The sequence below is a fragment of the Microtus oregoni genome, unplaced genomic scaffold (assembly GCF_018167655.1).
Source record: "Microtus oregoni isolate MIOR12 unplaced genomic scaffold, Mior012 000010F_ref0000083, whole genome shotgun sequence".
NCBI classification, from domain to species: Eukaryota; Metazoa; Chordata; class Mammalia; order Rodentia; family Cricetidae; genus Microtus; species Microtus oregoni.
In genome coordinates, this window is record NW_024543069.1 from 15,387,354 (window position 1) to 15,414,321 (window position 26,968).

The 26,968-nt window shown below is 44.6% G+C and overlaps 1 protein-coding gene across 2 annotated transcripts in view; it reads right to left on the reverse strand.

Annotated features, from left to right (window-relative positions):
• Kcnab1 (potassium voltage-gated channel subfamily A regulatory beta subunit 1) overlaps positions 1–26,968 on the reverse strand; it is a 338,359-nt gene that overhangs the window by 80,844 nt on the left and 230,547 nt on the right. For both annotated transcript variants that reach the window (XM_041659149.1, XM_041659150.1), the window contains exon 2: positions 15,492–15,535. In XM_041659149.1, coding sequence (XP_041515083.1) covers positions 15,492–15,535 — 44 coding nt within the window. The remainder of the gene's footprint in view (positions 1–15,491; positions 15,536–26,968) is intronic.

Sequence of the window (26,968 nt, forward strand, 5' to 3'; positions counted from 1 at the left end):
CCCCGCCACCATGGTTGAGGCCTCCAAACATTGAAAGCCCAAATGCATCCTCCCTCAAGCTGTTTCTGTCAGGCTTTTGGTTTCAGTGACGATAAAACTTATTAATGTAGAGGCATACTCCTTCTACATGGTAGGCTGTATTGAAAAGTCATTTTGGGTCTGAGAGAAGCATAGAGCAGCTTCTGGAAGCCTGGCGTCTAGAGACAACAAGCTGTTGCCAGAACACTAGCTTTCCTACCACGGCTACCGCATTGAGACAGCGATATTACAATAGCACCATCCTGACTGTATAGTGAGAGAGTGAAATTTCCTGGCACACAATATCGACAGCAACCTACAAATTTAGGTATGCAGACATCACGAACATAAGCATTATTTTAGTTAGTGGCCACATGCCCAAGTGCACACCCCTAGAATGTTCTGGAGGGAGCCTGGGAGGTCCTCATGGATGCAGGGAACTGATGTGGTAGAATAACGCTACCATATGCTGTCTTTAAGCACCATAGTGTCAGCTTCTTCTTCTGATGGCTCCAGTGATCCATGGGAAAGAGGGGAGTGTTCCCAGAGGGAGCACCAGGATGGAGAGCTGCCTGACGGTGCTCCACTTTGGGTAGTTTTGTGATTGGTCAAAAATCTCAGGACCACTCATTATGAATGCCCTATATTTTGTCAACACAGCTATAATAAATGTTTCTTTTAAAACATGTTTTACTAAATCTTTGAAAATTATATACAGTGTATTTGATAGTATTCACCCTCTACTCTTTCCCATAACTCTTTCTGGATTCACCCCCACCTCCCTGGCCCCCTCTAATTTTTTGTCCTCTTTACTGTTATTATTTTGTGTGTGTGTGTGTGTGTGTGTGTGCAATTTTCAATTTTTTTTTCAAAAATTGGTCATCAAAGTCAATCAAAACTGAAAACCTAGCCCATTACTTGCTTCTCACATCAGTGAGCAGAAGGGCACGTGCCCACTCTCTGGTTGGGTCTCTTGCATGTTGTGTGGGAAGCCATATTCTTTCAGATCTATCCAACTTGATGAGCAAGTAACTCAGGCAAGAAGGAATTACTGCCTTTCAGCAGGAAGCCAGACTGGTGCTCTGAGTCCCGTTCACTGAACCTCAACTCCACCCCAGTAAGTGGGACCACCAAGGGAGCCGATGAGCTGACCCACTAGGGACCGTGATAGTTAGTCAGAGAAGAGGTCCAGGCATAGTTGTTCTTTGTCTGTTTTTCTGTATTTACTTATAAATAAATCTTTATGTGTAAGCAGAATGGCAGCCAGGGCCAATAGCTGTTCTAAGTGATGCTTGGGACATTATGGGAATGTACTCAATTCATCCACGAGAGAAGCCAAAGTACAGGAAAAAGAACAGGAACAAAGTGAAGAATCATGAAGCAGAGGTTGTGATGTCTTGTAGGGCCTTTGGCTTCACAAAATGGTTACAGACTGCGGTAGTTTGAATGAGAATGGCCTGTAATAGGCTCATCCCTTTGAATGCTTGGTTCACAATTAGTAAAACTGGGAGGATTAGGTGGAGGAGGTGTGGCCTTGTTGGGGGCAGTGTATCCCTGGAAGTGTTCAAAAGCCCATGCCAGACCCAGTGTCTCTCTCTGCCTGCTGCCTGCACATCAGGTGTAGCTCCCAGCTACAACCATTCATGCCTGCCTTCCTGCCACCATGCTCCCTGCCAGGATAACGGACAACCAAATCTGTAAGCAAGTCCCCAATTAAATGTTTTTTTTTTCTATGAATTTTCTTGGCCATGGTGTCTTTTCACAGCCATTGGTAATTACCAAGAAAAGCCTCTTCCTTCAGCATTCTCTCTTTGGTTCTCTGACCTTCATTTTACTAGTTGCAAAAGTCCCGGTGGAAGTAATGACTACAGTAAAAATAGCTTAGCAGAAAAAAAAAAAAGACGGGATAAAAAGAGCATCAGCACTCTTGTTTCTGGGACAAGATCACAAGGGTCACCTGTGGGTTTATTTCTCTTGCCCTGTCCTCTGCTCCATGGCTTCAGTGCCAATTCATGGCACCTTCCTGGAAAAGCTCTAAGGCGGACAGACCCGACTATCTGGCTCTTCATCATCCATAACGAAGATGCTGGACACATGCCGGAAAAAGAGTCACAAGTGGCAGAGACGGAGCCATTGCCAGTCCTCCCTCTCTAGAAGTTTGTTTGTCCCTTAACCCTCCGGCCTCACCACACCTCTCCTTCCAGCTTCCCAGATAACAGACCGCTCGCTGTACAGAGAAGAAGAATAAAGCTGTCGAACTACAAATGCTTTCTGTTTCCTACTGCAGGATCTGCCAAGGTCCTCGAGGGGATGGGATTGCTGCTCTGCCTGATTCCCCACAAGCTTCCCACTGCATACAACTCTGCTGGCCAACAATGGCCCACCTCCTTGCCCATGGGTGCACATCAGCCTAAGTCCTTCATCCTGTTGATCCCGCTGCACACTGGCTCTTCTAGTGGTTGGCCTCCCTCCCTGATCCACATCTCTAGCGATGAAGATGGTGATGACAAGGACCATCGCGGAGACAACTGCTTGCCCTCAAATTGCTTTCTTAGACCCTGCTTCATGCATACAAAAATGAACACACAGCAAGGCAGTGCCGTCTTCTGCTCCCATTAGGGACATTCCTCCCCCACGCTTGTATTTCCTTCTTTCTTGGGATCCTATGGTTTGATTTTCTTCAGAGATACCATTCCATCAGTATCGCTGTCCATCAATGCACTACTTTTGCTATCATCTGGTGCCTCAAATGCTTCAGTGATTTCTCATTTATTTCATGATGAATTGTTATTATTTTTTACTGGTGTGTGTGTGTCTGAACGTGTGCACATGCATGAGTGTGTGCAGTTCCCAGGACATGTGTGGAAGTCAGAGGACAGTTTTTTTTTTTGGGGGGGGAAGTTAATCTCTTTCCACTATGTGCATCTCAGGGATCAAAGTCAGGTTGTGAGACATGCTCAGGAATGCTTTCATTCACATGAGCCACATGAATAAATCTTATAAATAATAAATAACCACCCATGATAAATTTTATAGTCATTTTCACACTTCCTACTTCTTCATATTTGAGTTATACTTGACCACTTTCTTTTTATCTTTGACCTTCTCTTTAAAGAAGGCAGCCAGACTAGTATATGTCCTGGAATTTGGCAACTTACTATTTTTTTAATGGTATTTTATGTTTTTAAAAACATCCCAAGTACAGACCTGCCCAGCCCTGCTCAGTCTGGGTGGGTGGAAGACACCTTGAGGCACCAGGCGGGTGGGCGCCATTACAGTGAGCAGCTCTATGGACCTGGACTCATGATGACTCCCAGGCCTAGGCTGCTGCTGAGAACCATGTCCAGGTCTGTGGTCCTGCTGCAGCTGGGGTCTGTGGTACTGTTCATGGCCCATGTCGTCACCAAAGGACACAGGTTGCCTGGGATCCGGACCACCAGCTAACACCATGTTGGTGTCCAAGAACCATGCTGCCCAGGGCCATACAGATTGGGATGCCCTGCGCTGCCTCCTGAGGCCATGCTGACATCTGGGCCTGAGATGATGCCAAGGGTCATGTCTGGGTCCATGACCCTAGCACAGCCAGGCTCTGTGTTTATGTCTGTGGTTCCTGTTTCCAACAACAGTCATGCAGATGCCTGGGGGATGAGCCACCATCTGAGGCCATGCTGGTGTCTGGGGGCCATACTGATCTGAATGACCTGAGCTGCCTCCCAGGACCATGGTGACGTCCAGACCTGAATTGCTGCCAAGGGCATTGTCTGGGTCAGTGATCCTGCTGAAGCTGGGGTCTGTGCTGATGTCTGTGACCCAGGTTACCACCAGGGGCTATGCAAACCATGCCTGTTGAAATTTGAGGGTTGCGCTCACCTCTCTGGGAGATCTGGCCCTGCCCCCACACAGGAGAGCTAGAGCTGTTGACCCCAGTCCTGGGAGAGCTGCCTCCACCCCCTATCACAGCTGCAGGAGATCTGACCCCCCGATGAGGTGGGTGCTGGAGAGCGGGGCTCTGACCCTCACCTGTGTGTGGGGGAGGAGCAGTACTGGCAGAGGCCTGACTGGCCAACTCACTTACTACTCAGGCCCACATCCAGGGTTTTGAGCTGGCACTCCCTAGGATGGACCCCATCTGTGACCTGCTGGTGTGTGGACTATCAGTACACAGCATTTCAAATAAGCAGTCTATGGGGGCGCTGAAGCCCGAGAACCAGGATCCTTTAGGACAGACTGTGCTAGGATCTGCCCCTGTGACCTTTCCTCTCACTTTCCCAGCATAGAATCTGTTTGTTGGTCCTTCAGTCATGTGCACACGGAAGGACCAGCGGTGCACTGGACTCCCCCTCTTACGGGATGCGCTCGGCTTAGTCGGCCTCTAGCCTCAGAGAACTCACGAGACAAGACCCAGGCGGCTCTTGTAGTTTCTTCTGAGTGAAGGCTGAAGGAACAGCCTGGTAGAGCCTACAGTGTGAATATGAGGTCAGAGACCAAGAAAGAACGCGAAGCCGCGGCTGGGAAAAGCTTGTTAGAGTTCAGAGTGCCGAGTAAGCCTTTCATCCCCCTTGCTCCCTCTCTCCAGCCTTAAGTCGTCCCCGCGGTTTGCCTGTCCGCTCTGATTTAGCTTCTGCTCATAACCTCATCAGCCGTTTTCTATAATTACATGTTGGGCAGCTCCTTCTCTTCTCACTTTAATTAGTCGTCAGCTATGAAATGAAGCGGTACTTTCTGCCTTGCTCTCTCAGATGCCTCCTTTGCGTGTGTTCATTCTCCAGGTGGCAGGATGAAGCTTTTGTTTGTAAATGAGCCACTAATCTCACGGATCCTTCAAGATTATTGGGAACGTGTAGGAAAGAATATATTAAAAGCCTGTCATGGTAAAAATGGCCCAGGAGGAAAGGCGCTTGCTGCTAAACTCGATGACCTGAGTTGGTTCCTGGGTCTCAGATGTTGCAAGGAGAGGTTTGCCCCTGCAAGCTGCCCTCTGACCTCCACATGTGCGGAGCAGGCACCTTCTCTCATGAATGCAACTTCAAAAATCAAAACAATAATATGTTAAAAAGTCATAGCTGGGGTTTGGAGAGATGGATCAAACAGTAAAGAGAACCGGCTGCTCTTGCAGAGGACCAGGGTTTGATTCCTCGCACCCACATGGCCGCTCACACCTGTCTCTATTTGTAAGGGATCTGACACCTTCTTCTGATTTCCACAGGCATTGCACACACATGGTGCACAAAGATGTATGCAGGAAAAACACCCATCACATAAAATAGAAATAATATAAATCTTAAGGGGGGGGGGGAACCGAAGCTGAAGAAATTGTCCACTAGGTAAGCTGAGGCAGCAGGAGGTGAATGTGGACTGACTCCCTAAACCCTGAGCATGCTTCATGTCGAAGAGAAAGTGAGAATTTAGATATTTGACCATAGCTATTAACAGCCTAATAAAGACTCAGGGAGGCTGAACATGATCGGAAGGGTCTAACTCATCATGGTGGTCATGTGTGCCTTAGAGTCAACCAAAGTCTCCTCTCTTTAGAAAAGAGCCCTTGACATTTCTTCTGAGAATGCAATTTCAGTTGTGTGTAGTAATTCATTTTTAAAAAAATATTAAAGAAGATTTACTTTATGCTTAATTACGTGTAGATGTGTATGTTTTATGTCTGTGTGTGGCTATGTTTGTGTGAGTGTAGGTACCCTTGGAGGCAGTGGTATCTAACCAGCCTGGCGCTACAGATTGTTCCAAGCAGGGGTGAGCTGCCATGTAGGTTCTGGGACCAAAGTGTGCCCTCTTAACCACCGACCATCTCTCCACATCTGTTTATGGGGTACTAGAAATGGACACAGGGCTTCATACATGCTAGGTAAATGCTGTACCACAAAACCATATCCCCAGCTGGGCAGTTCACGGTTGTCTGAAGTCCTTGAGGAACTGGTTCACAGAAGGATACCACAGCCAATGAGATATGAGGCTTGGAGCTACGGCAGCCATTTTGCCACTCAGAGATCAGCCTGATAATGGAAAAGCCTTGCAGAACTCAATCTGATTTCTCACAAACACCATATGAGTCTACTGCTACATGGACCTGAAGAACTTAGTATCTCATCTAGAAATTTCTGTGAGTTTTTTTTTTTCTGAAACTGTTTTTGCATGGCTTGGATCCAGGATTTTTGCTCAATTGTCTTGGAAAGCTTTTGATTAATTCATCCTCAGTCTATCTAGGAAGACCTGGGACTTTATTTGTATCTGGAGCTGTGACCCCTATGGCATGTGAACACTGACCCACAGGGAGACCACTAAGATATTTATGGTGTCCTTCCAGAGATAGCTGTCTGAGGTGCCATTCTCTACAATGAACATCCTAGAAGCACAACCCCTCAACTCTGCTGGAAGGTGGCACCCCAAATGATTCCCCCAGTGGTTTTCCTTCACTGTTAAAGGAACTCAAGTGTACTACTGATCAAGATGATGGAACCTGAATCTGAGTGTTTGTACTGCAGAAGGTTTTGAAGAATAATCTCTCTATAAACTTAGAGCAAACACTGGGATTCGAACTGTATATATACAACACATGCTGTGGCTAAGATGCTCAGTAGAGGGGCTATGGGGAAACACATGGTATCATCTAGGTAGTGGACCAACAATTAAAAGGCAGGGCATCATTCATGACATCTACACAAAACCAAAACCTTCTTTGCTTGGTAGCATTCCGACTTTGAAGTCTCACAGTGAAAGTGGGCCTGATCCCTGGTAGAAACAGATTCTAGCTCCGGTTACATCCAGGGAGCACTGATGGTTGTTGCCACCCCAATGCTGGGCAGGGATGCCAAGACTCAGTTCATGTTCTAACAGTGTCTAGTTGGAAGTCAGCTACTGTCAGAAGTCGTGCTGAATCTGCCTATGCGCACACGACCTCTCTTAGAGCTGAAATACAACAGTGTCCCTGTTTCTTTTCTGTTGCTGCTAGAAAACACTGTGACAAAGACCGTTCAGGGAGGAAGGGTTTACTTCAGCTCACAGCTCAAGAGTAGAACCCATCACAGCTGGGAGGTCAACTGGGACCTGCAGCAGTTAGTCATATGGAATCTGTAATCAGGAAGAAGAGAGCCATGGGTAATTATACTCCTCTCTCTCTGTTCTGTTCAGTCCAGGATTCCTAGCCAGGGAATGGTCCCACCCGCAGCTAAGGTAGATCATCCAGCATCAATGAACCTGATCAAGATGCTCATTTGAGGACATTCTCAGAGGCTAACGAAGAGGATAATCCCTCACAGGTGTGTGCAGAGATTTGCCTCCTAGAGGATTCTAAATCCTCTCAACTTTATAGTTAACACTAACCATCACAAACTACTGTCTTCTCACCGAGGAGGCTAAGGTCTGGGATGCAGAGACAGTGGGTGATGGCAATGGCTGCATGTGCCTTGCAGGTTATATGTGGCTGAGGTTGCCCGGGAGGGAGAAGGATGACTAGTCTCTATTGTTAAGTTGGTTGGATCGAGAGACACCCAGGGCCTTAGTAAAGCACAGCTCTGAGTGTAGGGGAGCCGGTGTTTCCAGAGAGGACTAGATCCCGAGGGGCGTGACCTAAAGCACGTTGATCCATTGGTGAGCTAAAAAGTCATGGGAGATGGCTGCTCTCAAAGGTGGAGCCTGGAAGGGGGAATCGGGTCCTTGGAAGCATGCCTCTGGGGCTGTAACTTGTCCCACCCCTTCCTGTTGTGATCCCCTCTGTTTCCTGTCCGCCATGAGGTGAACAGCCTCTTCCTTCCTGCTGCTTTTGCTGTACTGACCCACCATGAGCTCAGAAATACTGGCCATGCTCTGAACCTTTGAAACCATGAGCAAAATAAGTGTTTCTTCCTTTAAACTGTTAGATGATTTTTCCCCCATAGCAGTGAGAGACACAAAACAAGGGTTGAGACTGCCTGCTCTACCACAGGCTTTGGGCAGGGGTGGGCTCTTCAAAGACAGAGTCTCTCATAACGGTGTTCCTTTTTTTTTTTTTTAAATTTTATTGATTTCAATTGGGCTCTACATTTTTCTCTGCTCGCCCCCCCCTTGTCTCTCCCCTCCCCTTCAACCCTCTCCCAAGGTCAATGGGATTGCTTTTTAGGAAAGCCATGTTTATATTTTTTTTTACTCTTCCTGCCAATTGCCCAATCATGGGTTCTGATTTTTTTTTTTCTATTCGCATTCTTCTAATTGTTGGATGGAAGGTTCGTCTACTATTTTCCTCCCCCCATTGTGTCTTTGGTCCTAATGGACTCTTTCGAGCAAAGGCAAGTGCTCAGAGGCGATGTTTGTCAGCAATTCTTAGGAAGCAATTTATCCATTAGCTATTCACTTCAAATCCCATTTGGGTAGGGCCCCGGGAGAAAGTTCAGTGGGTAAAGCGGTTGCTGTGTAAACACCAGGATCAGAGTTCAGCCTCCGGAATCTGTTTTAAAAGGCTGGGGGTGGGGCATGATGCTTCTACTCCCAGCACTGGGGAAGGGAGACGGGTAGATCTTGGGGGCTCCCTGGCCAACCAGTGCAGACTGCTTGTCAAGCTCCAAGTCCATGAGAAACATAGGCGGCTGGCTCCCAAGGAATGACAGCAGAGGCTGATTGCTGGCCTCCACACACAAGGGACACACACAGGTACCTGTGCACACAAGTGCACTAACAGGAACACGTATCCACACGTACACGTACAAGTCCTATTTTATAGAAAAATAAATGCCTACTCATTTTCTATGTATGTGTTGTGGTTTTGTTTGAAAGACTAGAACGCCCCTGTGCATTTAATATTCATGCACCACTTGGATGCCAAAGGTATTTTGGTCTCCTGACACTTCATTCTGTTTGCATTATACAGGAAAATTGTTAAAAAATCTTTGAGGAAAGAAATTGTACTTTTAAATGGTCTCTCAGGCGTCTGGAGGCACTTCATAAACGCTTATGACTGTTGCTATAACAATAGGTGAGGTGGCTAGTTTACCATGGCCTTAGCAACAGAAATGGGAATCACGAAGGGTATCATAAAAAGAATACTAGCCATGTTAAATGTTTAATGTCATGTGCTCCTGGTGTCAAAATATTTAAGCACAGCGAGAGCATCGCAAAGACAGAGGGAAACAAGCCAGCAGTACGCTCTGCACACACGCAAGGCTTTAGAGAGAAACCCACAATGCCTAGCTGTAAGATTCACTGCTTGTACTCTAGAAGGTTGCTGTGGTTCTGCAGGGTAGGGGCCCAGATGGGAAAAGCTGAAAAGCAGGGTTTCAGCTCACTAACTTACCCTACTAGCCTCCTCAGGCTCTGGCTGCCACAGAAGCCCTGAGGTTATTCTAGACTGTATTTGCTCATTTTCCCCTCCATTTTTATTTTATTTTATTTTTTTTGATACTACTAGGTCTTGATGACGTGGGTGGTGTGTTTACAGACTGGGCCTGCTGATGCTCTCTCCGGGTGAGAGTTGCCCCTCCTTCCTCTATTTCTCCTAGCCAGGCCTGTGTTCCTTAGCTGCATCTTCAGGTCATCCTCAAGTCATCCTTCTGTTCTGCTCCTCTTCTCTCTGCTCTTCACCTGCCAGAGGAAAGCTTGGCAGGCAAGAAGCTTCTAGCCATTCCTCAAACAGAGAAGGTCAGAACTGTCGCCTTTAACTATGACCTTTATAGCATTTCGACAAAAGATATCTGCGGTCTTTTGATTGCCCGGAAGTGTCGATTGCCTACTTTCCAATGTCTCAGATGAACATGGGCCATGGTGACTGAGCTGACATCTAAGCCTTGAGCAGTAACCCAGCTTCTTTGATCTGACAGCGGGGGTCTGGGGAGCCTGATGAGATACCTAAGGCAGGTGCAGTATTCCTCCTGCGAATATTTAATCTTTTCTTCTTCACAGAGGCGGCAGAAACACACCCTGAAAGGACATCATGCCACCACCTGTTTCGAATGAAGCCAGTCAGCCTCATGAACTGCCTTGTTTTATACTGTTTTGTTTTGTTTTGTTTTTACACAGTGTCTTATCATAGGTATTTGGGCTTAAAAACCTTGACGCTCAAATTGATACTTACTGCTCTTAGATTATACCCATTTTGAAGTTCACTAAACTAAATGGTTCATACAGGTTGAGCTCAAACAAACAACCAACCACAGAAAAACAAACAAAACCAAACAAACAAACAGATATGCAGCAGTCTGCTCTATAGAGACATATTTAATATTTTGGGGCCTCTTCAATTTGCTAGCATCTTTTGTTTGAATTTTCCTTTAAATTTGTTTGTTTTTTTTTCCTTTAAAAGTTTAGAGATTATCCTTATTTATTTGTGTTTGTGTGCAGAGTGTATGCAAATGCACGTGTGTATGTATGCATGTGTGCACACATGTGTATGTCAATGGTGTACATATGGAAGTCAGAGAACAACTTGGGAGTTGGTTCTCTCCTTCCACCACGTGGATCCCAAGGATACAACCTAAGCTGTCAGGTTCTGCATCCTGCACCTCTACTCACTGAGCCATCTTACCGCCCTCTTCTTTCCTTTTTGAGCAGTAAAGGTAGCTCAGTCTAAGTAGAAGAAGATTACCTTGCACGTTTGATCTTCCTGCCTCCACTTCCCAAGTGCTAGGATTGCAAGTATTTGCCACAAGGACTAGATCGTGCTCAATTTCCGATGTGCCTACTGACTAAACTATTCCAACTTCAAGACTGAAATTGAAAATTGAAATTTGAAAATTAAACTATTGGTTAATTTTTTTTGTATCATAGTTCTAAATACATCTATATGTGGTGTGTGTGTACTTTCTCTTTTTGAGTATATGTACCATTTGTAGGATACATGCATGTTTGCATGTGTGTGGGTACATGTCAGTTTGCAGGCTCACATGTTTGTGTGTCTATGTGGATGGAGATTGAAGGTTGATGCCAAGTCTTTTTCCCAGTTGTATCTTGTGTAGTGTATCTGTTTTGTATATTGTGGCAGGATCTCTGACAGAATCTCAAAGCTTGCAGTTTTGGGTTGTCTGGCTAACCGCTTGCTTCAGGGATTTCCTGTCTCCACGCGCCCATGCTGGGATTGTAGACAGGCAGCTATGCGTACATGGCTTTTACATGGGTTCTGGGGTTATGAACTCTGGACCTGATGCTTGTGTGACAAACATTTTATCTGCTGAGTCATCTTCTCATCTGATATTTTTACTTAATTTACTATATTTTAAATCTTATGCCCCCGAGAAGTTCCTTTCAATAAGGTATAATTACGATTTACCATACACATTCTCAAAAAAAAAAAAAAACTTGGTGAAATTTAATTAATCTTTATTGTCAAATTGACAGATATTAAAGTCACCTAGGAAACACATCTCTGGGAGCATTTGCCTGCAAGAACATTTCCATACAATTCTAACTAGAGGGAGGAGAACCACTCTTTACGTGTGTCTGGGGTCTCAGAATGTAAGCCAAATAAATGCTTTATTCCGCCATGTTGCATTAGGACATGCTGTTCTTACCACAGAACACAAACTAACGCAGCTTCTCCATCCTGTGCCATGATGGGTTGTCCCAGTCAAACTGTGAACCCAAGTGGACCCTTTCTACATGGTTTCTTCTTGCCAGATATTCGGCTGCATCAGTGAGAAAAGTGACTGATACGGATGACGGGGTGTGAAAGGTTGGGAAGCTGGTATATGAAATCTGACCATTTGGTTTACAGGCCTTTTGAACCAGTTTAAAGGAAGAATGCTGAAGATTTTGAAGCCACAGTGCTAGAGTTCTATTGCCAAAGAATAGCGGACTATTCTGGGATGACACAAGAATGCTGACGGAATGCGGATAGCAAAGAATAGACGCAAAAGTTCCAGAACAGAATGGAGACTCTACCGGGAGCCGAACTAGAGGCCATTCATGCCATTCGTGTTATAGCTTGTATATATTCTTCTAGAGTTTCAAAAACATGAATAATGCTGAATTAAAATATATGGATTAGTTGGGTGTAGGGGTACATGCTCTTAATCCCAGCACTCAAGGGCAGAGGTAGGTGGATCTCCATGAGTTCAAGACCAGCCTAGTCTTCATAGTGAGCTCTAGGATAGTCAGAGCTACATAGAGACCCTGTTCTAAGAGAGAGAGAGAGAGAGAGAGAGAGAGAGAGAGAGAGAGAGGCTGGAGAGATGGCTCAGTGGTTAAGAGCATTGCCTGCTCTTCCAAAGGTCCCGAGTTCAATTCCCAGCAACCACATGGTGGCTCACAACCGTCTATAAAGAGGTCTGGCGCCCTCTTCCGGCCTTCAGGCATACAGACAGAATATTGTATACATAATAAATAAATAAATATTTAAAAAATAAGAGAGAGAGAGAGAGAGAGAGAGAGAGAGAGAGAGAGAAAGTTATGGACTAAAATGGAGGGAATGTCATGATGTCATCACATCTAGGTTGAGGTGGGGCCTCTGCTCACTGTTCTTAGTGGTATCTCCAGTGATAGAGAACAGGAAAATACGTAGTTTAGCAAGGAAATGCATGTAAAGGAGTTTAAACTTATAGGCATAACTTGTGAAAAAGGATGCCACTATAATTGTTACAGAGATCAGCATTATTTAAAAACAAACCTTGAGCTCTTCCTTGGGACTAGAACTGAGGCAAGACTCTGTCCATTGAAGGCACCATCTCGTGGAAAGACAAATTCATTTGAAAGGAGAGACCCTGAGCTGAGAAGCCTACTGAAGGCACTTCCTACTCAAGACATCCTTTAGGAAAGTGTCTTTCCTGGTTCAGTTACTGAGACACAGTAGCTATGGCTGAGATAGAAGAGGGTCAGATTGTATTTTGAGCCAGCACAGACCTTGGCAGCATCTTCTGGATGATGCCGGATGTTGCAGAAATGCAAAATGCAGCAGTTACTGGGCTATAGAGTCTTGCAACAAGCTTCCAGAAAGCCTCTGAGGTCAAGCAACATGCGGCAGGTTCAGATTCCCTCCAAGGAGAACTTAGAAGCTCCTCCATGAAGCTGTGAAGCTAGAATCTCGGTAACAGTGGAGAAACAAGGATGCTGGCAAGGCCAGGATAGGGTGGGGGGGAATATCTGCTGAGAAAGTCTCCAAGCTGATACATCAGACAGGTGGCGTAGCTAGAATGGCAGGAGTGACCACTGAGGTCCCGATGACTTCATCATGCATCCCAGGTACCAGATGCATATAAGAATGTATTGGCTTTCAGACCAGACCTCTCAGGCTACAATAACGGAAGCAGCCCTTTGCTGCCTGACAGGAATTCCACTGAGACCATTGTCTGTGAATCTCTAGCTAAGACCTCTAAGCGGTAGGATTTCTCACAGGGGAAATGAGTTTATGCGAAAGGGAGTATTAGTGGGCACACATGCTGCTCCCCGCTGTCTTTCCTGTGTTCTGCTTGGGAATTATATAGCCTGGCTCCTGCGGGAATGGCTTGTTCCCTCAGGGAGCTGTAAGGAGAGATGCTCACTCCTGCTGTGCTGCCCTTTGCTGGTTTGTGGACCTCAATCCCCTCAACGCCCCGACCACGCGGTCACTCTTCTGCCTATGCATGGTGTTAATAACGCTTCTGAAAATGCCTTACCCCTAACAACCATCTCACATCTGAGACCTTTCAGTGTGGACTTGCAGGATTTAGTGTTTTACATGTTGACTCAAAAATCTTCACCCATATTTTCCTTGGTATATCACCATTTTTCTCTCTTGGAATGGGGATGTTTCTGTACTGTGGTATTTTGGAAGTATTAACTTTTTTTTTTAAACCAGGGCTCACAGTTAAGAGGCCACCCTTATTTTTTTTTCAAGACAGTAGCTTTGGAGCCTGTCCTGGAACTAGCTCAGGCTGGTCTCGACCTCACAGAGATCCACCTGCCTCTGCCTTCCAAGTGCTGGAATTAAAGCCGTGCACCACCACTGCATGGCCTGCTACCTTGAATCTTACCAGCAACTTTGAACTTTTGAACAGTGGTGGAATTGTTGATATCTGGAGGGACTCCTGCAGCTGGACTAACTTTGCATTCTAAGATGGTCGTGGAGGAGGACACTCAAGAGGATAGCAGAAGGTTACAGTTAAAATGGATGTTGGGATATCAAATTGACAAGGTGTAGATTTGTGACGATTGATTTTCATTTTTGACTTGACTGGATTCGGAGTCACCTGAGATGCCATCTGATGTGTCTGTGCGAGCGTTTCTAGAGAGGTGAATGTGTATATGATACTGTTCCACATTAGTGTCTCAGTGAGTACAAATGAAAAGGAGAAACCGAACTGAACACCAGTGCGGTAGAGAAAGGAGTGCAGAAGTTCCTCCATCTTGCAGTCTTGCTGAGGTCCTTTCAAGTTTCCCCAGAATCTGATCTCCATCTCCTCTAGAAACCCCAGGTCAGGATGTCCTAGCTAACTTATCTCAGTCACTGTTAAAACTGCTTGTGCAGAACCTCCTCCAGCTAACCGCTGTCTTAGCTGCTTGTTTTTTCAGAGCTCTCCTTGGTACTGGCTAACCACTTCACTTTTGTTGAAACGGTTTAATTCCAACTGCTTACTGTGTGAAGCGCCCCCACCCCCTGAAGCTGCCAAATGAGATGCCTGGACAAGGCCTCTGCTCCTAAAATCCCAGTATTCTGGGCACTTTGAACCACATCTAGGTCCCTGAACACCTGTGTGGGGTCCTAGTCAGTTGGAATAAAGACTCTTGATTGGTCATGCTCTGTGGACACAGTGATCCTTTCTCGTGAGTTCCTTGTAAACCTAGCAAACTTCTTTCTTTCCTTCCCGACTTTAGACGCAGCCTGACATACATACAGCACAATATCCATACTATGTTTTGACAACTGTACAATGGCACAGAATAAACATTTCCATCCTAAAAAGCATCCCCACCCCCATTTTGTTCAGTCTGAGATCTACTGCCAGGGAATGGTTTCATCCGCAGTTCAGATGGGTCTTCCCATAGCAACCAGCATAATCAAGATGACGACAGACAGGAAAGCCTAGAGGACCATCTCCCTTGTTTTTCTAGATTCTGTCGGCTGACAACACTTGAGTGGGCCTTAGCTTGCTCCCAATAATTTGGAGTAGCTTTTTAAAAACACACAAAATACATAGCAACTTCGAGAAATAAGTGGAGAAATTAATTAGTCAAAGGGGAAGTAAGAATAGAGAGGCATTCAGGTAAACTGAAGACAGTCCAAGGTAAGCACATGTATGTATGTTTACATCTTATACACCAGGTGAGCAGGAGAGGAGCATGGTTCTCCTCCTCTAAGGCTGCTTTCTGCTTGAGGGAGAAGATGAATGGACATGGTGGGTCCCTGGGCATAGATAGGGAGAGGGGAATGCTAAGAAGGAAAAGTTCAGAGTGGAAATGGGGAAAAGCTGGCCAGTCTCCCTTCTCTGAGATCAAACCCTGATTGACCTACATCACAGTCACTCTCTGGTAACCCCTCAGGCTCCCACCTTCCCACCTGTTCCTCCAATAAAACCCAGAGTACTTACCAAGACCCAAGCAAGACACTCTGAGTCCTGATTTCCCAAGATTCCTAGAACAAAAGCAAAGTAACACAGTTAACATTTCCCCGTGTGAAGCAACATGCAACTTAGCCCTGAATATTATCTTCGTTGACAAGCGCTGAAGCAGAGAAGAATCTCCTCGCGGCCTTGGGAAGTTCCTCTCTTTTTCTGCTATTTTCATGGCATTCCTATTTCATTTTGTCATTGAGAAACTCAAAAATCTCTCAGGCTTAGCCTAAGAACAAATTATCTGCCACAAAACGAAGCTTTGCAATTTTCAATTGTCTTTATTAATTTAATACTACATTTCCTGTCTCTCTCTTTCCTTCTAGAAAGTGCTTTCTTCCAGAGCAAGGGCATTTACCTTTTTCACAAACCAACTCTCGATCACTCATCACAGACAATGCCCCAGAAGACGCACATAATAAATGTTGACTTATTGACTTCATGCCTTCTAAGATAGACTATTACTTCCAAATGAAGAATACACATAAATCCATCGTTACTATAATCTATTGTATACAAGTTTGCAGAAAATTAACACAGATAACCCTTTAAAGTTCAGATAACCCTTTAAAGAAGAAGTCGTCTTTTATTTCTCAACTTTTTTTTTGTTTTGTTTTCATCTCTAAAAATTCATCAAGTAAAAGGAACGTAGCTTTCTAAGTATGCATAGCGGTGGAAGCGGGCGTTGTAGCGTTCATTTAAGTCTTTATGGAAGTCCAGAATCAACCCATTTCTGTCCTCGAACTACTATTTCTCAGAGAAGACACTAAATTCCCACCTGGCGAATGTCTCATAGAACCGGTGTGCAGATCACACCAAGGAGGCAAAGCTGAAATAATTGCAACTTTGGGGAAAATTTCTCCCCTATTCTGACCACATGCTGCACAGTCCCCTTCCAGCTTCTGCTCCAGAGCGAAACCTGGATCCCTTTAGCAGCCTGTTCTCCTCGCTCTGTCAGCCGCTTTGGTTTCTTTAGAGTTAGGAATCAGTACTGAAGTAATAGGGGCGGCGGGGCTGTGTTCCCAGCACCCCGGCCGCCTGCTCGGCTAGCTTATGCCCCAAAATAATTACACAGACACTGTATTCTTTTAAGCACTGCTTGGCCCTTTAGCTCTAGCACTTACAGGCTAATTCTCACATCCGGATCAACCCATCTCTAATAATCTGTGAGAACCGGTCTTACCGGGAAGATTCTAGCCTAGTCCATCCTGGGTTGGAGCTTCATGCCGTGAGCGGGGCATGGCGTCTCTCCCAGGCGTCTGCTCCAGAGAGGAGAGCTGTCGAGACTCAGCTCACTTCCTCTTCCTCCCAGCGTCCTGTTCTGTTTACTCCTCCCACCTATCCTCTAACCAATAAAATGGGCCAGGGCAGTGCCTTTATTAGCCAATGACCTTCCTCCATCACAGTACTTTCATTTTTTTCACCCTCAGTTTTTCTCTTGCTTTTTATAGCCTATAAAATACCACCTAAGTGATCCCTGTGATTGCATAGCTAGTGAAGCACACATCAGAACACAGAACGAGAGGCCTGGGGTTCTCACCCGTTGCTCCACTAGCTGAGGGACCCTAGGAAAAAGCATCCTGGGGTTTGATTTCATTAGTAGGATGGGCCATTGGTATCTGTGGCACTCATTCAGTGCCATTTCTACGTGCGTGGAATCTGATTAACTGTGATAATGGTATACAGTTGGCCAACAAGGGGCGTTTAGTGCTGCCTGGCTGCTGGCTCTAACAGATATGGTGTTGGATTTTCCCACACTCTTTGACTATTTGCGACTGCAAGGAAACTTGCATGCAAGTTCGTGTGAAACATGTCTTGAACTACTAGATCGGAGAGAAGTAATTGGACATCTTCCTTGAAAAAAATTCTTAAGGCATTGTTTGTTCTTTGATTTTTTTTTTTTTGTGTGTGTGTGTGTGTGTGTGTTGGGGAGGAGGGAATCATTAGTGCAACCGGAAGATCTTCCTCTGTAACAAGTCTGCTTATTTCCAAAGATGGGAACTTAGAGAGGAGACAGTTTAACAGAAAGAGTGAAAGAACACACCATTCAAGATGAAATAAAGCAACAAATGAAATGCAGGTGGGCACCGGAGTCTCCCAGGAAAGACATCCAGCACAGATGGGGAAGTAAATGCTTAATGAGAGGTCACTGTGTTCCAGGCACAACTTTGGGACACAGTGGGGAACAAGGCACAGCTCTCTACTTTGCAAAAACCCAAGTCCAAGGAGGAACAAGGTAGAACATAACATGTCATCACAGTTCAGGAGTCTTTGGGAGCACGGGCTGGGCACTCTGTGCTTGGCATGAGGAAACAGATCTAGACGAGGCTTGCTGGGGAACTTTACCAGCATTTAGTGAATTTAAGAATGATACAGAGGGGGAATAACAGTGCCAAACAAACAAGATAGCAACAGTAAAAACCACTCAACAAGGCAAAGCAAAGCAAGGCAGCTTTAAGGCTAAGCCTGTATAGACCAGAGCTCTCCAACAAGTTCAAAAATGGCAAGTTGATGTGACTGAACACTTTCTTAGCAACCCACCCAAGGCAGAGAACTGCCTGCCCTATTTTCCCTTTGGTGGTGACATAAGACAATTAATGATCAGTCAGGATGAAAGACTGAACTAGAGAACTATCAGCAAAAACAAATGGCCAAGTAGCAAGAAGTAACCATAGCCCACTCCCTTTCCATTGCTAGTTACACATAGAAGGCAGCCTTTCTGGAATAAACATCTTAGGAAAATGTGGAATGTAAGGAAAGTTCGATTACAGACAAATGCTGATCCACTGATCACAGCCCCATTGGAGCCTTAGTGGTTTTGTTTCTTTCAACTCTTTAATCTCTGGTATCTTCTCTAAATATTTTCATTTCCTACAGAGAATGGTTACAAAACTTACTTGGCCATTTTAAGTGGCAGACATTTTCCTTACAATAGAGGTGTCCGAGTCTTTTGATGCACTGCCCTTACTTTGTTTTCAAAATGAGCACCCCATAAATAAATCACTCTGGACATATGATGCTGCTGAGAAGGCATCCACAGGCAGAGAAGGTGGGAGGAAACGCCACTCACGCGGGGCATGAAATCCCAGGACTACTGCAGTTATACCAAATGTTAGGACAAACATTTTCCCTGACTTTGTCCAAATTCATGGGAGTCAGAAATGTGGCAGTGACCAGCTCCTCTGACCCATCTAAACCCTGCGAGATGACAGAAGCTCAAACACTTGACAGATGGGACCCACTGAGTCCCAAAGGTACCTTCAGTTCTTTGTACGTGTGGACACAACATCCAGCAACCAAGTACATCACACACGCTGAGCTGAAACACATCGCTTGGGTCTATTCTGCCACCCAAGTAGGGTTTTCACAAGCCCATCATGATCTTTGGTGGCGCTGAGTGACCAAATGTCTTGATCAGATTTCATTGTATTTCTTAATTCCTCAGAATTCACGAGCGAGGTGAAGAGCATGTCTTAAAGCACATTGGACTTCCAGCCAGCTCGGATTCCTGCCCCATTTGATCCAAAATAGTCTTGCTACGCAGGCTTCCCTATTCTATCTGTGTCAGATACGCCAGAAGGAAGTCTCGCCATGTTCATTTTTAGTATCTGTTCTCGTTCGACTCAAAAATAAAAGCTCCCCTCTCCCAGGTGAACCCAAAACGCTCTGCTGCTAATATTAGACATGAATGACATCAGTATGGGGACATGGGGCACTTCATCCTGTCAGTCAGATTTCTGGAAACCCTGGAGCTTCAAGCCTCAGTGAAGTCATCTGGAGGAAGGCTCTGGCTTGTGGAGGCCTGGAAGGTTTGCTTCTGTTTTCTTTTGGGAGGCCCAGTGTTGTTTTATGGTGCCCCAGGCTCGTTTTGCTCTGAAGGCTATAACAGAATAGTGTGAACCGAACGGCAGCAGCATCTCGGCATAATAGTGCATGCCTTTCTGCGGCTCCCAGTTCCTTTGCGAATTGGAGATGCTAAAAGCAGAAGATTAGCAGGCCGAACGTGTTGTTCTAAATTGCCTGCTTGTGGATGAGTGTATCTTAGATATTATTCACAGTTTTAAACGTAAAATATGCACCTTGCGTTTGCCCGAGGAAGAAGCATATTATGCCTGACAAAATTCCCAATTTAAAGGCTGTCACAGCAGGGACGGACGGAAAGCATATGTAAGAGGCTCCAGTTGCTGTGTAGGTGGCGGACACAGTCGGATCTGACCTGGTTTTCCTGTGGCCAGAACACTATACTGTTCGGGATGTCATTTGCAAATCCTACCTCAACATCTCTCTGACTCCCCGCGCTCCGCTCTGCAATGCGCCGTGTCTTACCTGGCAATTACAAAGGAACTCTCTCTCTCTATTTTTTTAAATGTACATTTAATTTGTCAAGCCAGGTGACAGTGAGGGCCATATGGTACATTTTTATACTGTGAATGTGACTGCAATTGATGGGTAGGAGCCTTGAACTAGGCTTGCAGGAGGGGCTGAGTAGCAGGTAGCTGCTGACTCATGGCACTTACATTATGGGAGGGGAAATATGCAGTCAACTGAGGTGTCCATTTGATTATATTATACTAAAATACCTTTGGCCTAAGGATGTTTCCATAATTCGAGCCCTTGCATGATGAGCCTGCCGCCAAATGATATATAAACTCATGGAAGGCACAACTTAAGTATATATGTTGGTAACAAGTGTCTGAGTCTTCAACAATCACAAACTGTCAGCTGATTAGACTACGCTCAGATAAAGAAAACACAGGCCAGTCTTGGTGTTAGCAGTCTGCCAAGCAACTGTCCCTGCCCCTCACTCTATCTTGGTGATGCTTGCCCATGCCACGGAGTAGAATTTCCCAACCTGTCCTGTCTCCAGCTTTGAGGGCTGCCTGATTCATGAATTGTTCTCACCTAAACTCTGTAAAGTTTCTCTAAAGTTCTTAACAATTATAAGAGTAAATAAAAAAGATAGTGTGATCTAAATTTAAGATAGTCAGGTAAAGACCATAAGGCCTCACCCTACAAAAAGAAGCATGGGCAACTAAGAAATGCTGGGAGTGGGAGAAACAGTCTGCTGGTGGAGGGCACACTGTTATCCAATACTGGATGGTCAGCCCTGAAAACATACATACAAGTAACATTATATAGATCGAATTGGTAGCGTATATGTATGCCAATACCGAATGGTCAGCCCTGAAAACATACATACAAGTAACATTATACAGACAGAATAGGTAGTGTGTATGTATGTATATATGTGTGTATATACATGTGTGGATGTAACAACAATTAATGAAAAAAGAGGCTGTGGATTTGAAAGAGAACAGGGATGCAGGAGGAGGAAGGGAAAGGGAGAAATGAAGTAATTATAATCTCTAAGAAAAAGGATGGTGATATGGTGGAAGACTGCCCGGCTGTGGCAGCCAGGAAGAACATTTTTAGGGGAATGACATTTAAATCTAGAGCCAGAGAGCTTAATGGATAAAGCAGGGACTAGCATTCTAGGCAGAGTGAACAGCGCGGACGAGAGCTCAGACTGGAAGAGGCATTGAGAAAGCAGACTCCCAGGGCAGTAGAAGAGTGACTCCCCGTGAGCGGGGAGTGGAGTAGAAGCTGGATCTAGCAGAGCCTTGTAGATTAGGGGGTAGGCTAGGGGTTTACTCTGCACGGGCCACTCCTGGAAAACATAAGCTGGGAAACACAGGTCAAAGGGAGGCAGGAGAGGAGCTAGGGGGCTACACAGGTGGTCCTGATGAGAAGTGATGCTGTCAGTCAGATTCACGGTGATAGGGCAAGGGAGCCTGCAGGTGTTTGCAGACACAAGCACGGAGGACTAATTGATTAAGTGTAATGGTGAAAAGGGAGTAATGGACCCTTCTAGGGCTTCTGACTTGGACAGTCGGGGAAAGGGGCGTGGTTTTTTATCGAAGTAGGGTGCTTTTCACTTTGCTAGGCTTTGTTGGAGAAACAAGATAGCTTTAATCTACCTTAGGACCTATGGGCTTTTCTGGGATTAGGGATACCAGACACCATGAGCAGAGACAACACTAAGAGAAGTCATATTCGTGGAGACAAAGGGATGGATGGACAATTTCAGGGGCGCCAATTCTGTATTGCAGTGGGGGAGGAAGATACATTAGCAAAGGAAATGAGGAGAGGCAAAGGTTCTGGGGGCTCGGATGGGGGTTTATGCAGGAGGCCATCAGGAGACCGCCTCAATGGGGGTAGGTTGGCAGCGATGCTGCAGGCTGCTAAGAGATCAAGAGGGGGTGAGAAGAAATGCCCTTTGGGCAATGTGGATGTCTCCTGGATGGCTCAGTCCCTTGTGCCCTAAAGTGGTCAAAGGTGAGCACTGCACTGACTCTGGCTACCTCTGCTCCTTAGGTGATTCACGTTCTCAATCCACTGATCCTCCTAACTGTATCCTAACTGGAAGGACACGTGCCCAATCATCTGAGGGCAAACACCGTGAAGAAATTCTATGTGAATTTAAGTTATTTTCTTGGAGTCATTAGGCAAATATTTCACTGAATCACCAGTGGGTGGGTGGAGAAGTCATTCTTCTGTGATGGAAACTACCAGAGTTAATTATTTCGGTCTTAATACTTTGGTGTTTAGATGATTAAAACTATTAAATAATATATTGCAATGAAAAGAAATAAAATGCCCAAAGCTTAAAAAGGAATAAATAAAACTATCTCTATGTAAACAGCGTAATTGTCTTTTTGGAAAAAAATCTCACTGGGTGGTGGTGGAGCACCTCTTTAATCCCAGCACTTGGGAGGCAGGGACAGACGGATCTCTGGGAGTTCGAGGCCACCCTGGTCTACAGAGTGAGTTCCAGAACATGCTCCAAAGCTACAGAGAAACCCTGTCTTGATAAATAAACAAACAAACAAACAAACAAAAAACCCAAACAAATAGACAAAAAAATCCCAAATAATCTCCTAAATTCTCTTAGAACCAGCACATGGATTTGGCAAATTTGACAGGTATCACATTAGCATAGAAAAGTCATTTGTGGATTGATTGGCTGGCTCAGTGGGTGAAGGCACTTGCTGCGGAGCCTGAGGACCTAAGTTCAACCCCAGGGATCTCCAGTAGAAGGGGAGAAATGATGCCTGCAAACTGTTCTCTCATTCCAACACAAGTAGAGGCACGTGCAGCCACATAAATCAATGTCATGCATGTTAGAAATCAATTACGTATTTAATAACAAGTAACTAGAACTTGAAATTGAAAAGAACATTGCTACTTACAATAGCCTTTTCAGTACGAGATGTAAATCTATCGAAATATAATTAAGACTTGTAAAGGAAAATATTGTAAAACTTGGAAGAGAGATGTAAAAGATGATCTAACCGAACGGAGATGCACAGCAGGTTACAATAGTGTCAGGATGTCAGGTCCCTTCGTTTTGATCTATGAAGTAAGCCTAATCCCATTTTAAGTCCTAACAAAGTATCTTATAAATATTAATAGGGTGGTTCTAAAATTGACTTGGCAAGGTGAAAAAAAATACTGGAACAGCCAAGACAATTTGAAAATGAAGAACAAATTTGGGAGATTCTCACTACCTGATTTTAGAGTGTAATAGAGAGTTTAATAATCAAGGCATGTGGCATTGTCAAAGGAATGAGGAGTATAGGAGGAGTATAAAACACAACAGAGAGAACAAGAGAGGTCATATGTGCAACACTTAGCTGACTTTTGTCAAAGGTACAAAGGCAATTCAATGAAAAAATAACTTTTCAGTAAATGGTGCTGGAACAGATGGAACAATTGTCTTTATCCTAAAAAAAAGTGATACAGACCTCATATTCTGTATAAAAATTAACTTTAAATGGGTTATAGTCCTAAATGCAAAAGATAAAACAATAAAACTTCGAGAAGAAATGTCAGAGAAAATCTTGTGGCTTTGGATTTAACTGAGTTTGTGGGGATGGAACTGTCTTAGGATTTCTGTTGCTGTGAAGAGACACCATGACCATGGCAACTCTTAGGAAGGAAAATATTTAATTAGGGTGGCTTACAGTTTCAGAGGTTTAGTCCATTATCAGCATGGAAGGACATGGCTGCATGCAGGCAGGTGTGGTGCTGGAAAAGGAGCTGAGAGTTCTACACCCTTATCTGCAGGAAGTAACAGGAAGTAAACTGTGTACCAGACTGAGTGTAGCTTGAGCAAAGGAGAACTCAGAGCCCACCCCTATAGCAACACACTGGCTCCAATAAGGCCACGCCTACTTCAACAAGGCCACACCTCCTAATAGTGCCCTTCCCTTTGGGGTCCATTTTCTTTCAAACTACCACAGGGACCAAAAAGATAATCTGTCCAAATTTAGAGAGATTAAATTTAACAAAAATCTAGAATTTTTTGTTTTGTTTAAAATATCATTAAAAGGTTGAAAAGGCAAGCTACATTCTGAAAAAAAAAGATGTTAAAGGTCAATATGAAATGACGTAAGTGTTGAAGGGATGGGGCCTGAAGAAGTTATTTGGTGACAATTAAACTTCTAGGAAGAAAATCAGCTCAGTGTTACTATATTCTGGGAAAAATCAATTTAAAACCATAATGAGATGCATTAATATAACTATAAGATAAACATTAAAATAGCAGACACAAATACATAACAAGGTGGCAAAGACGCAGAGCCAATGAACTCTCATTCCTCGCTGGGAAGAGTACAAAATGGTATACCCCACTTGAAAGACAGCTTGATGGCTTCTTAGAAAGTTAAGCATATTCATGCTAAGTGATTCAGCAGTTCTATTCCTAGGTATTTACTTGAGTAAATTAAAAAACGTCTGTTCACACACAGAGAAATGTACTCAAATATTTATAGCAGTTTTACTCACAATCACCCCAAATTGGAAACCACCCAGATGTCCATCAACTAATGAATGGATAAACACATTAGGCTCTCATGTAATGAAATACCACTTGGCAGTCCAGAGAGGGGAACAATCGATTACACGAATAACATGGCCGCATCTGAAATGCAGCTTGCTAAGTGAAAGAATCATTGGTTCCATTTATACGACCTTCTGGCAAAGATGAAAGTAGAGGGAGTAGTCAGTGTTTGGAGGTGAGAAGAAAGGCTGAGTGTAAAGAAGGAATTTGGGGACTTATACGCAACTGCTGTGTATGGAATGTGGGTGATCAAAACCCATACAATTGTAAAACACAAAAAGTGTAGGGTGTGCTCATCCATAAATGAAACATACCCTTTCTCCAAGTCTCAGGGATGCCTCAGAACACGAGTGCATGCGAGCATGTATACGTTTGTGCATGCATGTGTGTGTGTGTGTCTTCTAAACAGTATCTTCTGGACATGGCATGGCTTTGTGCTCATGAGCTCACGGCAGCTGGGGTTTTCTACACAGGACCTGCATAAGGGCAAGCCAGCCAATAGTTTAGCATGGGTGGGAGAAGAAAACATGAGCTCCCTCCCACCCATTGCTGAGGCCATATTGATGGTTGATCTTTTGGGGAGGGAAAGTCAGATTCCTTTAGGGATGTAACCCTGGAAAGTTGATGATGGCCCTGTGGATGGCCCAAATCTGTGTATATTTGAGAAATACTAGTGGATTTAAGGAAAGGAAGGAAGGAAGGAAGGAAGGAAAGAAGGAAGGAAGGAAGTTTGGAGGGAATATAAGCAGATCTAGGAGAAACTGGTGGAGAGTGGGAGTGGGTATAAGCAATATACATTGTATCCACATATAAATTCTCAAAGAATAAATAAAAATACTATATATTGGCCGGGCGGTGGTGGCGCACGCCTTTAATCCCAGCACTCGGGAGGCAGAGGCAGGCGGATCTCTGTGAGTTCGAGACCAGCCTGGTCTACAAGAGCTAGTTCCAGGACAGGCTCCAAAACCACAGAGAAACCCTGTCTCGAAAAACCAAAAAAAAAAAATACTATATATTAAAACCCCACAGAACCATAATCTCATTCCATGAAGATTTTAAAGAGTCTGTCAGGACCCTAGGGTACCAGAGATGAAATACAGCTTGTTGGAAATTAACCTAACAGTATTATAATGAATACTAAACCACACAGGATGAGGCGGGACCCAGAGATCTGACCTGGCTTTTGAAAACAAAAGACTAGGACAAGAAGATACATGGGCAAGCATCACACTGGGTAAGTTTCCTCCCCGCAGGCCCATGAGCTAGTGACTCTGAAACTAGGCTTGGTTGAGAGATGCAATGAGAAAAACTTTGGACACCAGGTTGGGAAATTAAATAAAAGCAGAGGAAAACTGAGGATCTCTTAAAGCTAATCCCCTTTCACTGCAAGTCATTTCCTCTGTAACCACGCTCAAGACGCCGGAGCATTCTTAGTTTTCAAGATCTTATTTTACACATTAGCTTCTGAGCTGTGCTGTGAACCGGCTATTAGAATGACGGATGTGCATCCTCTCCACGAAAATAAGAAAATGTGACCTGGCCACTAGTGGAAATTGAGTCCAGATGGCCTGCGGTGGTGCTGTGAACCTTTGCAATGGCTGGTGATTGGCCAGGCTGGACTGCTGGTCTTAGGTTACCCTCATCTTCATCTTGCTCTTTTCATTCTCTCGGGATCTGTTTGTTACGTCTTAAACCAACTTGTCATCGCTCTTCCTGTGGTCACCAGGAGCAAAGAGGTGTCTGACCCGAGGGCAGGAAATGGTGGTGGCTAGTGAGGACAGCTGTTCTGGATGGTTCGATGGGCAGAGGTATCTGTGCCAATCCTGACTTTAGTTGGATTAAAGGGAAAGCTCTGCTGTAGGTGCCCAGAATGGAAGAAAAGAGAGGAGAGCAGCTTAAACCTCAGCCTCCGGCAGAATGTGTTCTTTACAAGCCGGCAGATTAAACCGTATTTAATTGAAATATTTGAAGTCCCCTTGCACAGGGAAACAAAGCTACCTCTCTATGGGGCAGAGGCACAAATACATTTTAAACATCGACTTCAGGCATTTTTAAATTAATTGCTGTACAACGACCTTAAAATCCTGTGAAGTATTTTGTCTTCTGGTTGATGAATAATCCACCCGAGAAAATTAAAGCAATAGATTTCAATTGGCTAAAGTCAGTGTCTGTGATTTTCAGGCTGAGAAGTTAATTGATCCTGAATAAGATTTAGAAGACAGGACTTCATAGCTGAATCCCAGTATTGATGGCCAACTCGTGGCAGATTTGAGAACTCCTTGGTGTGGCTTCAAAGCCATCCATATTCCCCTCTGGTGTCATCTTATGACAAGGAGGAAAATCACTGTAAGAAGTAGGCACTGTCGACAATACGGCAGTCTGACATTTTGTTACCATAGTGAAAACTTCAATTATTTGGACAGTTGCATGTGAAACTAGACAATATAATAAAGCCGTGAATTACTCTGTGTCACAAACGCCTTTGGCTTTTAAAACTGGAGAAGCTCAGCCACTCAGAATGTATGCGTGGTTCTTTTTCACTTAATGATTTTTG